The sequence below is a fragment of the Hemitrygon akajei genome, chromosome 32 (assembly GCF_048418815.1).
Source record: "Hemitrygon akajei chromosome 32, sHemAka1.3, whole genome shotgun sequence".
NCBI classification, from domain to species: Eukaryota; Metazoa; Chordata; class Chondrichthyes; order Myliobatiformes; family Dasyatidae; genus Hemitrygon; species Hemitrygon akajei.
The window spans coordinates 6300975-6315669 of NC_133155.1; the positions used below are offsets into that span (position 1 = coordinate 6300975).

The 14695-nt window shown below is 40.5% G+C and overlaps 1 protein-coding gene across 4 annotated transcripts in view; it reads right to left on the reverse strand.

The window, feature by feature from the left end:
- Window positions 1-14695, reverse strand: part of cep85 (centrosomal protein 85) — a 131630-nt gene that overhangs the window by 83747 nt on the left and 33188 nt on the right. For 3 of the 4 annotated variants that reach the window (XM_073034573.1, XM_073034577.1, XM_073034574.1), the window contains exon 3: window positions 2549-2698. The exons of the other annotated variant lie outside the window; for it this stretch is intronic. In XM_073034573.1, coding sequence (XP_072890674.1) covers window positions 2549-2698 — 150 coding nt within the window. The remainder of the gene's footprint in view (window positions 1-2548; window positions 2699-14695) is intronic. 4 annotated transcript variants of the gene reach the window in all.

The window sequence follows — 14695 nt, forward strand, 5'->3', positions numbered from 1 at the left end:
GTTCAAAGCACATTTACAGTAATATCAAAGTATGTACCGGTATACTAAATACAACCTTGATTCATCTCCCTACAGGCAGCCACAAAGAAACACAATAGAATCCACTTTAAAAAAAGACAATCATACAACCAATGTGCAGAAAAAAACAACAAATCTTGCAAACAATAAAAGCAAGCAAATAACATTCAGAACTGAAGTTGATGAAAGTGAGTCCACAGCCACAAGGCCGATGCAGGAACCCGTTAGTTGCAGGTCTGAGCCTCAGATCAGTACAGGGACAAGTAAACTTCATGGAACAATGAGCTGAACACCAGTCCAGCCTTCGCCTCTGGACCCGACATATAGCCTTTTCAATCTGGCCCAGCGATTATATCAGCCAAACAGTAGGTAAAGCCCTGACTGGAGGCAAGGGAGGAGGTGAATGCGCAGGTGTAGTACTTTTGCCACTTGTAGGGATAAGTACCAAGACAGAGGTTATGTGAAGGAACAAATGGACAAGGAAACATTCTCAATATCTGGGAATCCTTCTCAAATCAGCCAGTGACTAATCCATCTTTATTGTAAAACCATATTTTAATCCAAAATTATATATTTTTGTAACACCCTGGGAAAGATTTCACTGCTGATGTAATGGTCTTTCTGTAGAAGCAGTGTCAGGATTATGGTTAGAGATAACGGGTGCTTTGGAATGTGAGCTATCCAATGAGGGGAGTGTGTTTTCAAGCTGTGTTTTCAATCTGGGTCAATTGTTCAGCAGAAGATAAAGAGAGAAGATGCCAAATAGGAGAGGTTGTGGACACCAGAAAGGTGTGGACTTGGAGTGGGGCCCGGAGTTGACGAAGCCCAGGGAATTCGATGGAGAATCGACAAAAAGGGAAACTGTGAGCTCCAAGTTGTGCACATTAGACTGTTTCATTAAAATGGGCCCTTTTCTTTTTTTTACTTCACTAACTTTTTAGTCAAATTAAAAATTATAAAGCCAAACTGTTTAATTGCATATGGTGTATTGTCTTGTTATTTCATGGTACTGAAACAAGGCAACAAATCAAGCAGCATCCACACAAAGAGGAAAATTTGCACCTCAATGTCACACATTTGGTGGGGCCAGAGATGGTCTTCCCTAGATTTATGCAGCCAACAGAACATGAGGGTTACATTTGTAAACAGATCTGTAACAGCACACCCACAGAACAACCAAATGGGATATAACATAAAGTGCGACCAAAGTCAAAAAAACTTCAGGATGTTTGAAGCCTGAACTAAAAATGGAAAAGACAAGAAATACCGTAGATGTCGGATTATAAGCCGCTACTTTTTCCCAGATTTTGAACAGCTTTGAACTCTGCGGCCTTTAATACGGTGCGGCTAATACATGATTTTTTTCATGCCGCCAAAAACATTTTGCCTCGTAACAGTAGACCAATAAAATTGATGAGTAGTTCACAGAGGTCCAATGAAATTGTACGATAAATCAAGCGCACTTTCACAACTAAATTATTGTAAATCAGTCATTTGTACTCACCCTCATCAACATGGAAAACACTCGAAGAAAAGCATTGTGCTGCCTTTATGGCAGTTATTTAGTTTATAATATTTTCGCTTAGTAATTCATTTTCTAGTTAAAGTTAGAAGTGTTTTAACTATATTTGTTTTCTGTACTACATCGCGGGATGCTATGACGTCACACCCGGTTTCGCCGCGTCTTGTGGGAAATATACCGGTTTGCGATAAACGGGAAGGCGGGGGGCGAGCGGCATTGGATCTGAGCGAACGCTGCTTTTAAGTTAAAGGCGATCAATAACTTTTCCTGGTAGGCTGCAGTATATATATTTTTTACCAGTCGTTAGGAGATATTGGAATGTTGTTCAGTAAAAAAGTATACGCAACGTATATTTAAAAGTAGCCGCGTTACAGGCACGGTTCGAAAAAAAGCATTTGCAATATGTATTTGTTTATGTTACCATATGGATTTAATTAAAAGTTAAAAAATCCTCACGTGTAATATCTTTCTGTGTAAATATCTCATATTACAACGTGGGACACCTGCGGCCGAAAATCCGGTGCGGCCTGTACAAGTAAAAAATTGATTTTCTTTCTAAAATTAGAGCCAGCGGCTTTTAATCAGGTGCGCTCTGTAGTCCGGAATCTACGGTACTCAGAAGGTCAGGCAGCATTTGTAGAAAGAGAATCAGAGTTGATGCTTAAGGTCCAGGACCCTTTATCTGAACCAATGTATTTTAGGCATTTCATTTAGTTGCATTTGTTACATAATATGCAATGTACTATTGGTAAGCTGAAATGGTGAATGACCACAGCATCCTACTCACAGAGGCACAATCAATGAATCCCATTCAGTCTACTCTCAATATTGGATTTACTGATAAAGCATCTTTTTGACCTAACATCTAGCCACCACTAAAGTAGCAATTGACTATGTTAACCACTTTAGTTGTGTCATACACTATGATCAGAATGAAGTTATGACATTGGCAGTGGTTTAATAAAAAGACTAAACTTGCATTCACCCCACATATTTCTTTTAACTTACCATCAGTGCTCTCAGAACAAGATGTGCCTAAAGCAGTGTCTCCGCTATCAGCTGTACTGGGCCTTCTTTCAGTCTTGCGTTGATATTTGTGTGAAATCGCAGGTGTTTGCCACTCCGTTTCACAGCACGTTACTCTTGGTATAACAGAATCTGCAGAAAGAAATTGGATTCATTTAAAAATTCATATTTGAACTTCATATGTCTTCATATTTGATTTCACTCCTGCTGGCTAGAATGACAGTAGGTTACATTAAGAAATTCCTATATATAAAGTACGGATGAGAGATAGAATTTTAGAATAAATTAACGATTGCTGGAAAAGCCAAGTTCAGGGAAAAAAATTATGATACTGTAAAGCCAAGTCTCTGTGATTTTCCCTCATAGGGAGTGAACTATTCAATCCAAGCAATAAAATAGCATCCAGGCACTTTATAGACATAGCAAACCAAATTTTGACAGAGCCACTTCAGAAGTTAGAAATGCAAAATGATGCTGATGGAAATCTGAAATAAAGTTTAAAAAATATACTTCAAAACTTTAGAATCATGGACTGCTCATTAGAGCTGATCTAATCATAAGTTATTAACTGGAAGCCTTTAACTTCCATTTTTTCTTTCTGCAACTGCTGCCTGAGCAGAATATTCCCAACAGGTTGCCTTATTTTATATCAGGAGATACTTAACTTTATTCATTTATTGAGATATAGCAGAGAATAGACCCTTCTGGCCCTTTGAGCCACACCACCCAGCATTCCCCAATTTAATCCGATCCTAATTAAGGAACAATTTACAATGACCAATTAACATACTAAACAGTATGGCTTTGGACTGAGGGAGTAACCGGAGCACCCGGACAAAATCCACACAGTCATGGGAGAATTTACAAACTTCTTACAGGTGGTGGGAATTGAACCAGGGTCGCTGGTTCTGTAAAGCGCTGTGCTAACCCTATGCTACCATGCCACCTGAGATATTACAGCAAATAACTACATGTCTAAACAGTCAGATTTTATGCAATTGAAATGAATAATTTTTAAATAAAACGGAGGGATTAAGTGAAGTCCGGAGTAGAGGACTTTGATTATAGAAAGCAGGTAAATGAATTAAAACCAGGGATCCTTAAGGGGCTAGAATTCAAAAGATACAGATATCTGTAATAACAAGAAGTAAAGAAGGTCAGAACTAGGTTGTGGATGAACTGAAAGCAAGAATGACAATTTAAAACAAAGTGATCCTGGAACAAATTCACGTCACTAAGTACATGACAAATTGCAAATTAGGACACAAGATTTGGCCACCAAGTGTGGATGAGGGAGGAAGCTCAAACAAGTGCAAATACATAGGATAGTCAAGGACAGAGTTAACAAAGATATTGATAGTTTCAATGTTGCTATGGAGATGCACTGCAAATTCATCTTGGGGTCATATATAACAGTTGCAAATAGGGCCAGGGTGAGGAGCATATCTAGAGGCAAGTGAATGAAGTTTGCAACAGGGGCCAAAGATAAACGCCTCTGTTTTCCAAACACTGAGCAAAAAGACATTCCAACTATAGAGTATACACCCAATTATAGTTGTTAAACTCACACAATTTTGGATACATGCAGCTTCAAAGCCCCAGTTAAAGTGCCCTAAGATATTTCCAAGATTTCAGTCCAAATTTTAATTTAGGACCATTGCACAAGGTGTCACTTCATCACAATTAGCTGCTGCAGAAGTCAACATACGCCACTGGTTCAGGGAGAGGCCCCATCCAGGGTTATGGTGCAACTGCTGAGAAGTGCAGAGGAAACTTAACCAGGCAACTAACTGTGCCTCTTGGACATCAAGCTTATAAAGGTCTGGACTATTCAACATGGAAAAATAGCTAGATCTATTCTCAGCCAACGTTTAACATGTTCTTTTCAGAAAGGTCACTGGACAGCAACCAAGTGCTGGAAGCCTGGCTGATTTCACTATAATCTATTTCAAGGCTGATTGAAGCACAGCATGGAGATTCAGCAGCCAATGGAATTTTGTACGTGTACAATTTCATTTTGCTATTCCATAAAAAGGATACCCTAAAATAACCTGCATTTCTACATTCAGAAGACCTCATTAGTGTTGCAAAAAGGACATGCAGTTTGCAATGTTACGCAACATATACTAAGAGAGAAAAGAGTAAGAATAAAAGATTCTTCTCTTTGCTCTCATGACCACCCCATCATCTCCCCGTTTCTCCACCTCCTGCTCTTTATTCCAGGCAACTTAATGATAACTGTTTCAAAGGCTGATATCAGCAAATCTTTCAAGAGGGCAAACCCTCAAAAAGAATCAAGCCCCAAAAGTGTACCTGGTAGGTCATTGAAAACCTGTGCCAATGAACTAGCTAGAGTATCAAAGGACATTTTCAATCACACTGCTGCAGTGTGAGGTCCCAACCTGTTTCAAAAAGGCATCAATCATAACGATGCCCAAGGACAGGGTGAGCTGCCTGAGTAAATTTGGCCTTTTATATATTAGTCTTACACTTCCTCCCTCACCACCATTCAGGGCCCCAGACAGTCCTTCCAGGTGAGGCGACACTTCACCTGTGAGTCGGCTGGTGTGGTATACTGCGTCCGGTGCTCCCGGTGTGGCCTTTTATATATTGGTGAGACCCGACGCAGACTGGGAGACCGTTTCGCTGAACACCTATGCTCGGTCCGCCAGAGAAAGCAGGATCTCCCAGTGGCCACACATTTTAATTCCACGTCCCATTCCCATTCTGATATGTCTATCCATGGCCTCCTCTATTGTCAAAATGAATCCAAACTCAGGTTGGAGGAACAACACCTTATACACCGGCTGGGTAGCCTCCAACCTGACGGCATGAACATTGACTTCTCTAACTTCCGTTAATGCCCCTCCTCCCCTTCTTACCCCCATCCCTGACATATTTAGTTGTTTGCCTGTTCTCCATCTCCCTCTGGTACTTCCCCCCCCCCTCCCGTCCCATGATCCTTTCCCTTCTCCAGCTCTGTATCACTTTCGCCAATCACCTTTCCAGCTCTTAGCTTCATCCCATCCCCTCCGGTCTTCTCCTATCATTTCGCATTTCCCCCTCCCCCCACTACTTTCAAATCTCTTACTATCTTTCCTTTCGGTTAGTCCTGACGAAGGGTCTCGGCCCGAAACGTCGACAGTGCTTCTCCCTATAGATGCTGCCTGGCCTGCTGTGTTCCACCAGCATTTTGTGTGTGGAGCTGCCTGAATGACTATTTCCCAATAACACACCATGATGAAGTGCTTTGGGAGGTTAGTCATGACTAGAATTAACTTCTGCCAAACAAAGACCTGGACCCACACCAATTTGACTACTTGCACAAGAGGTCCACAGCAGATACAATTTCACCGACTCTCCAAATGGCATTGGACCACCTCAACAGTAATACCCACTTCAGGCTGATGTTTATTAATTACAGCTCAGCATTCAACACCACCCACCCCCTCAGTACTATTCAACAAACTTAAAAACCTGAGCCTCTGTACCTCCTTCTGCAACTGGGGATCCTCAAACTTCTCATCGGGAGACCACAGTTGGTGCAGATCAGAAATAACATCTTCTCTTTGCTGACAATCAACATAGAAGCATCAAGAATGCATGTTTAGCCTGCTGTTCTAGTCTCTACATTCACGACTGTGTAGCTAGGCACAGCTCAAACACCACCTAAACATTTACAAATCAACTGTTGTTGGTAGACCCAGATGTTGACAATGAGGTGTACAGGAGTGAGATAGATCAACTGGTTGAGTGGTGTTGCAACAACAATTTAGCATTCAATGCCATTATGGCCAAGTAATTCATTGTGGACTTCAGCAAAGGGGAGTCAAGAGAACACACATTAGTCTTCATCAAGGGGTCTGCAGTGGAAAGGGTGAGCAGCTTCAAATTCCTGAATGCCAGTATCTTTGAAGATTCATTTAGGAATATGAGGAGATTTGGTCAGTCATCAAAGACTCTAAAAATTTTTATAGATGTACAATGGACAGCAGTCTGACTGGTTGCATCACTGTCTGCTGTGAAGACACCAATTCACGGGATTGGGAAAAAGCTGTAGATGGTTGTAAACTCAACCAGCTTCATCATGGCCACTAGCCTTTACACCGTCAAGGGTATCTTCAAAAGGCATGCCTCAAGAAGGTGGCATCCATCATTAAGAACCCTCACCACCCAGGACATGCCCTCCTCTCATTGCTACCATAAGGGAGGTGGGTACAGGAGCCTGAAGATACACACTCAACATTTTAGAAAAAAGCTTCTTGCCCTCTGCTATCAGATTTCTGAATGGCCCATGGACCCAACTCATTATTTTGCTCTTTTTTGCACAAATTATTTCTTATTATAACTCACAGTAATCTTTTAGGTATTGCACTGTAAATTAATCTCACAATAGATGTTGGTATCTAGAATCTGATTCATGTTTCACTGTCCTATCAGATTCCTTCTTCAGCCCTTTACCTCTTATACCCATCACCCTCCCACCTACCCTCCAGCTTCCCCCTCACCTGGTTTCACCTATCACCTGCTAGGTTTTACTCCTCCATCTTCTTAATCTGACTCCTGTCCCCTTCCTTTCCAGTTCTGAAGGGTGCTGGCCCAAAACGTTGACTGCTTATTCCCCTCGATGTATGCTGCCCAAATTGCTGAGTTCCTCCAGCATTTTTTGTGTGTTGCTCAAGATTTCCAGCATCTGCAGAATTTCATGTCTAACCATAAAATGTTCACTTTCATGTTGAGAACCTATAACTAGAAGATGTCACAAACGGTGGCATTGGGACTTCAGTCGTTCACAATCTATATCAGTGCTTTTTGGTGGAACGTGTGTAATGTTGTCAAGTTTGCTAATGATACTAAGTGGGTGCCAATGATAGTTGTAAGGAGGATGCAGAAAGGCTTAGACGTATCAAATCTAGTTTAATCATTCAAACATACATTAATACAGCCAAGTGAAGCAGCATTCCTCTGGGGCCAAGGTGCAAAACATAGGGAACACATTCAAAACAGTGAGCAAAAAAAGTCATGCAAAAAAAAAGCATATATAGTGCAAGACCCCAAGCGACATGTCCCATGACTGTCTTCTGGCAGTTCGCAAATTGATGGTACAGGCCCCCAGTATATAGATAAGCCAAGTGGAGCAGGGAGACATGGCAGATGAAATATAGAAAAGTGTGATGTCTTCAAGGAAAAAGACAAGAAAATTGTTTGTAAATGGTGGGCTTTTGGAGTACTGGTATCTGGTGTCCTTGTACAAGGAAGAGGCAAATGCAGATCCTCTTTAAGGTACAACAGGATTTCATTCCTAAGTTGGAAATGCAGCTGTAAACAGAGTTCTCACACAGCAGAAAACACCTGGGGCCCCACAGCATCCAAAAATTCATCCCACCAGTCTCCCAAATGCTCTTGTGTCTGGGTGTCAACATCTTGGAGGATCCATCCTGGGCCAAACAGCGAATGTATTTCATTAGGAATTTGAGGAGAATTGGTATGTCACCAAAGACACTCACAAATTTCTACAGATGTACATTGGTAAGCATTCTAACTGGCTGCATCACTGTCCAGCATGGAGAAGCCACTGCGCAAGATCAGAAAACAGCTACAGAAAATTGTGAGCTCAGCCAACTCCATCACAGACAAAATCCTTCTCAGCATCTAGGACACCTTCAAAAGGTGATGCCTCTAAAAGGTTGCATCCATCATCAAGTACCCCCATCCCACATGACATGCCCTCATTTCATTGCTATTACCACAAAGGTGGCACAGGAGCCTGGAGACACACACTCAAAGTTTCAGGAACAGCTTCTTCCCCCTCTACCATCAGATTTCTAAATGGACACAACCTCATCATTATTTTTCCAAAAGGCTCACTAACTGAATACAAGACATCCCACCATCCTAAGCAGGGTTTTTAAAATGTTACTGAAATATATAAACAAGGTACACCAAAATATAATTTTAACATCAGGAGACATGATTTACAATGTTAATGTAATTCACATGTAGGATTACTACTAGTTCAGTGAATTCCAGTTAACTGGGCCATCTGGTAATCAGAGCAGCCACTTATTTGGGACAACTCTTAAAGAATAAAAACTAAGAAAATAGCTAATATTCATTCCCTTGGTTTATCTGAGACACTATGCCGCTTAATTGGGACAGGAGACTGTTGCTGCAGTTTCTAACATCAGTTGCGTGCACTTACATAGCTGCTGGACTACATCATGCATATAGTGAAGAGTTTTTAAAATAACGTCAGTTGCAAGAGCTTGCATTACGTTATCTGCTTGGCTGATGGGTGCCAATTCAAATAGCAGTGATTTTCGATAATACAGTATTGTTTTTTAAATTTTATTTTGACATCATGCCAAGATACCACAAAAAGATTTAACACTAGCCAAAAAAATTACCCTACTAGACCAAACAAAAGCCATCTGCCTAACACCACTCATCGTTAGCTAGCAGAGGGAAATGAGTTTAATATCAAAGTATATGTTACTATATACAACCCTGAGAATAATTTTCTTGCAGGAATACTCAATAAATTAAATAACCATAACAGAACTAATGAAAGACTGCACCAACAAGGCAGACAACCAGTGTGCAAAACAAAACTGTACAAGTACAAAAAGAAAATAATAATAAATAAATAAGAATAAAAATTAAGAACATGAGATGAAGAGTCCTTGAAAGTAAGTCCAAGTTTTATCTCTTGCCAAATCTTCGCAGACTTCTGAGGAAGTAGAGGCGCTACCGTATTTTCTTTGTAATTCACTCACTGGGCCCAAGACAGGTCCTCTGAAATGATATCATTGAGAAATTTGAAACTACCGGCCCTCTCCACCTCTGATCCTCCAAATAGGACTAGCTCATGGACCTCCAGGTTCTTTCTCCTGAAGTGAATAATCAGCTCCTTCATCTTACTAACATTGAGTAAGAGTTTGTTGCTGTGGCACTACTCAACCAGATTTTCAATCTCCTCATATATGCTGATTCATCACCACCTTTGATTCAGCCTATGGCAGTGGTGTTGTCAGCAAACTTGAATATGGTATTAGAACTGTACTTAGCCACAAAGTCATAAGTGTAAAGTGAGTACAGCAGGGGGCTAACCTGCAAGATAAACTGTGAGAAGAATGGACATTACTCGAAGGACAAGGAACATCTCAAAAACGAAAGTGTGAAAGTAAGGATCTAGATTTTGACGAGGACCTCAATCAATGGTTTTTTCCATTGTAAATGGACAAGATGTGTACGTCAGTGGACCAATGTTAAAAAAAAAACAGGTTAGAGTAGTTAGCTAAGAAGCTGATCACAAAGGTTTTAGTTGTCTCGATGGAAATGTCAGCAAAACACTAAATTCGAGGAAGCATATGGCGAGAAAGATTGAGCTCATATTCTAAGTGCAGAAACATGGAAATGGACACACTAGGTGCCTGCTGATTTTGTTGATTTACAGTCAATCAAAAGAATACAGCAGCTGGATGAATTCCTCCATCGATAACTGTGGTAGTATTGCTAGTGTTCTAATTTTATTTTGTATTTCATTTAAATATATAATTTATTACTGAGTTAAACAGTAGTTTAACTTTTATTATACCTTTATAGCTATTTCCATGAAGCTTTGGCTAATTGGGACAGCCACTTAACTGGCCAAAATATACTGGTCCGGATGTGTCCCATCAGGACCACTGGAATCCACTGTGTTTGTGTTGCAACCACTTATACTATGTTATCCAATTATATAGCCACATCGCTTTCTGTTTTCCTCCATGGTTAATTGCCTTCAAAATTAAGTCTTCAGTAATTTTAGAACATACTGGATAGTGTAATCCCAGTCCAACAGCTGATGTTTTTGAAGCTTTAGTCTGATTTTCTTCTTACCTTTTTCACTTCAATCATTCCCTGAAGTCCTAGTAAGAGAGTGCTCCTCGTCATGACACCGCAGTTTACTCTTTTTGATAATGGCAAGATTTGTGCTATGCCCCTAATTTTAATTACTGCACAAGACCATAAAGATATAGGAGCATAATTAGGTCATTTGGCCTATTGAATGGGCCCCGCCATTTCATCATGGCTGATCCATTTTTCCTCTCAACACCCATCTCCTGCCTTCGTCCAGTATCCCTTCATGCCCTGACCAATCAAGATAAGATTCAGTGGATTTCTTTCTCTAATGCAAAGACAACAGACTACAATTCATTAGAAATCCTCACAAACATTTCTGTCATGGATTTGAGGCCACATCTCACAGATGTGAAATGGTTTCTAGTTTGTATAATGTGATTTTAATAATAAGATTAATGGTTTTACCATGTGGTCATGGTGTTCAGTTCAGTTCCCACATAATTGTTATTTTTACTTTTATTTCAACAGTTGACATGCTGACCAGTGTTAATATAAATTTAAGTTTATTGTCATTCAGCCATATACATGTAAACAGTTTAACAAAATTGACATTTCCAGTTGTCAGCCATTCATTTTTTTTTTAAGGTGCTGCAACGTGAGCTAGTTTTAATTGTAATTTTTTGCCACTAACTTCTAGTCAGCAAGCCCCATCTTTTTTTAAGAAGCATCAGTTTATTTGCCTCCGGCTATTAGATCATATTAAATAAAGCACAGCACTGTAAAAATTAGAAAAGAGCAACACAGGAGGTTCTGTACTCTAGAATCTCAAAGGACTTTTTTACCAGGAGGATCTTTCTGAAACACACCTGCATTTTAGAAAGAAAATCAATTAATACATGTATTGTCCATGCAAGGAGTGATTTATTTTGACAATTCCTTCAGTGAATAAACTGTGATCTGCTAAAATTCCCTATGTTACTACCAAAGACCTTTTTAAAATACCAGCAAACTAATTTAATGTTTTTTTAGATATTGTAACTGTTATTTCTAATATTGTTAAATCTGACCAAATAGATTTACTGCCAAATCCTAGCCACCTCATTTAGTTGTGTTTGTCACCTCATTTATGTAGCAACTTCTGCATGACTCAAGAAAACAACTGAGCAGTCTGACGGGCAAATGAAATGTGATTACTGCTTAACACAGAGGAAATATGACATTATCATTTTTATAGAAACATGGCTAAATGATGGGAAAAAACTGGCAACCAAACATTGTGGCAATGGTGAGTTGGTAACAGATAGGATTATAATATTATGTTGCAACTTTACAAAAGTTTGGTTAGGCCACAGTAGCAACCAGTTCTGGTTGCCCCACTATAGGAACGATGTTGAGGCTTTGGAGAAGGTGCTACCTGGTTTAGCGGGCATGTGATATTATGAGAGGTTGGAAAAGCTTGGGTTGTTTTCTATGGAGTGCCGGAGGCTGAGGAGAGATCAGATAGAAGTTTACAAGATCTCCTTAGATTCTGGATTAGTTCCTGAGGATTGGAGGGTGGCTAATGTAACCCCACTTTTAAAAAAGGAGGGAGAGAGAAACCGGGGAATTATAGACCGGTTAGTCTGACATCGGTGGTGGGGAAAATGCTAGAGTCGGTTATCAAAGATGTGATAACAGCACATTTGGAAAGAGGTGAAATCATCGGACAAAGTCAACATGGATTTGTGAAAGGAAAATCATGTCTGACGAATCTTATAGAATTTTTTGAAGATGTAACTAGTAGAGCGGATAGGGGAGAGCCAGTGAATGTGGTATATTTAGATTTTCAAAAGGCTTTTGACACGGTCCCACACAGGAGATTAGTGTGCAAACTTAAAGCACACGGTATTGGGGGTATGGTATTGATGTGGATAGAGAATTGGTTGGCAGACAGGAAGCAAAGAGTGGGAGTAAACGGGACCTTTTCAGAATGGCAGGTAGTGACTAGTGGGGTACCACAAGGCTCAGTGCTGGGACCCCAGTTGTTTACAACATATATTAATGATTTAGACGAGGGAATTAAATGCAGCATCTCCAAGTTTGCAGATGACACGAAGCTGGGCGGCAGTGTTAGCTGTGAGGAGGATGCTAAGAGGATGCGGGGTGACTTGGATAGGTTAGGTGAGTGGGCAAATTCATGGCAGATGCAATTTAATGTGGATAAATGTGAGGTTATCCACTTTGGTTGCAAGAACAGAAAAACAGATTATTATCTGAATGGTGGCCGATTAGGAAAAGGGGAGATGCAACGAGACCTGGGTGTCATTGTACACCAGCCACTGAAGGTGGGCATGCAGGTACAGCAGGCGGTGAAAAAGGCAAATGGTATGTTGGCATTCATAGCAAAAGGTTTTGAATACAGGAGCAGGAAGGTTCTACTGCAGTTGTACAAGGCCTTGGTGAGACCGCACCTAGAGTATTGTGTGCAGTTTTGGTCCCCTAATCTGAGGAAAGACATTCTTGCCATAGAGGGAGTACAGAGAAGGTTCACCAGATTGATTCCTGGGATGGCAGGACTTTCATATGAAGAAAGACTGGATCGACTAGGCTTATACTCACTGGAATTTAGAAGATTGAGGGGGGATCTTATTGAAACGTATAAAATTCTAAAGGGATTGGACAGGCTAGATGCAGGAAGATTGTTTCCGATGTTGGGGAAGTCCAGAATGAGGGGTCACAGTTTAAGGATAAAGGGGAAGCCTTTTAGGACCAAGATGAGGAAAAACTTCTTCACACAGAGAGTGGTGAATCTGTGGAATTCTCTGCCACAGGAAACAGTTGAGGCCGGTTCATTGGCTATATTTAAGAGGAAGTTAGATATGGCCCTTGAGGATAAAGGGATCGGGGGTATGGAGAGAAAGCAGGTACAGGGTTCTGAGTTGGATGATCAGCCATGATCATACTGAATGGTGGTGCAGGCTCGAAGGGCCGAGTGGCCTACTCCTGCACCTATTTTCTATGTTTCTATGTTTCATAGACAGAGTGAACAGAGAGTATCTGTTTCCAAAGATTGGAATGTCTAATACCAGAGGACAGGCATTGAAGGCAAGAGGGGGTAGGTTCAAGGTGGATGTGAGGGGCATGTTTTATATTCAGAGCCATGGATGCCTGGAATGTGCTGCCTTGTACTGTGGTAGAGGCAAATACATTAGAGACTTTTAAGAGACATTGGATAGGCACACAGATGTAAGGAGGATGGAAGGAAATAAACATAGTGTAGGTAGGAGGAATTAGTGTTTTGATGTTCATGATTTGCTGGTTTAGCACAACAGATTGGTGCGAATAGCCTGTTCCTGTACTGTTCTATGTTCCATTATTCAAGGAAACTATTACTGCTGTAAGAATAAATAACATTAAAGAAAGTTCTTCAAATGTGGCAACATGGCCACAGAGTTTAGAAAGAAAAAAGAGGGTGATCACTTTGCTTATTCTATAGGCCTCCAATCAATTAGTGGGAGATAAAGTAGTATATAATGAAAACAAACCGCAGAAATACAAAGTTGGCTTCTCTTAGTGCATGTGTACGTGTGCGTGCATGCGGTGGGGGAGAGGATTTGCAGGAATTTTGAAGTGCATTCCAGAGGACTCTGAGTTAATACATAGATGGCCTAACCAGAGAAGAAGTAGTACTAATACAAGCCAGGACAGTGTGTCAGTAAGAGAGCATTTCAGAAGTGGTGGCCATAACTCAAAGGTTTTAATATTTACAGGACAAGGATAGATTGGAAATTAAGGCATTGAATTGGTGGAAGGCCACTTTCAATAAGATGACACAGGAACAAGAAAAATGATTAGGAGGAGTTATTTCCAGGTTAGCCTACATTTAACTACTCAGGAGTTACTTGAAAACAAAATGAGAGTTCAGAGCCAATGTACGACTGTAATGCTGAAAGGAAAAACCAGGTTCAAGCAAACTTGGAAGTCTGACGACTAGGTTTAAATTTTAAAAAGTGACGTGCCAGATTTAAGAACTGAAAATACCAGTGACCCTACAGGATCACACAAATTTGTAGAGGGGCATTAAAAGGAATTAGGTCGAGCAAAGAGAGGGCAGTTAATGTATAAACAGATTTAACAGAAAAATAGAACAAACTAGAACACTATCAATACTTCTACAGTACTATAAAACTGCATATTAGTTCCTAACAGTTATCGACAGAGGAACCAATCCAGTGTGCGCTGCTGTGTTCTTTTGACTGTAAATGATGAAAATTAGTGCAGACGCCTAGGTCAAATTGATTGCTT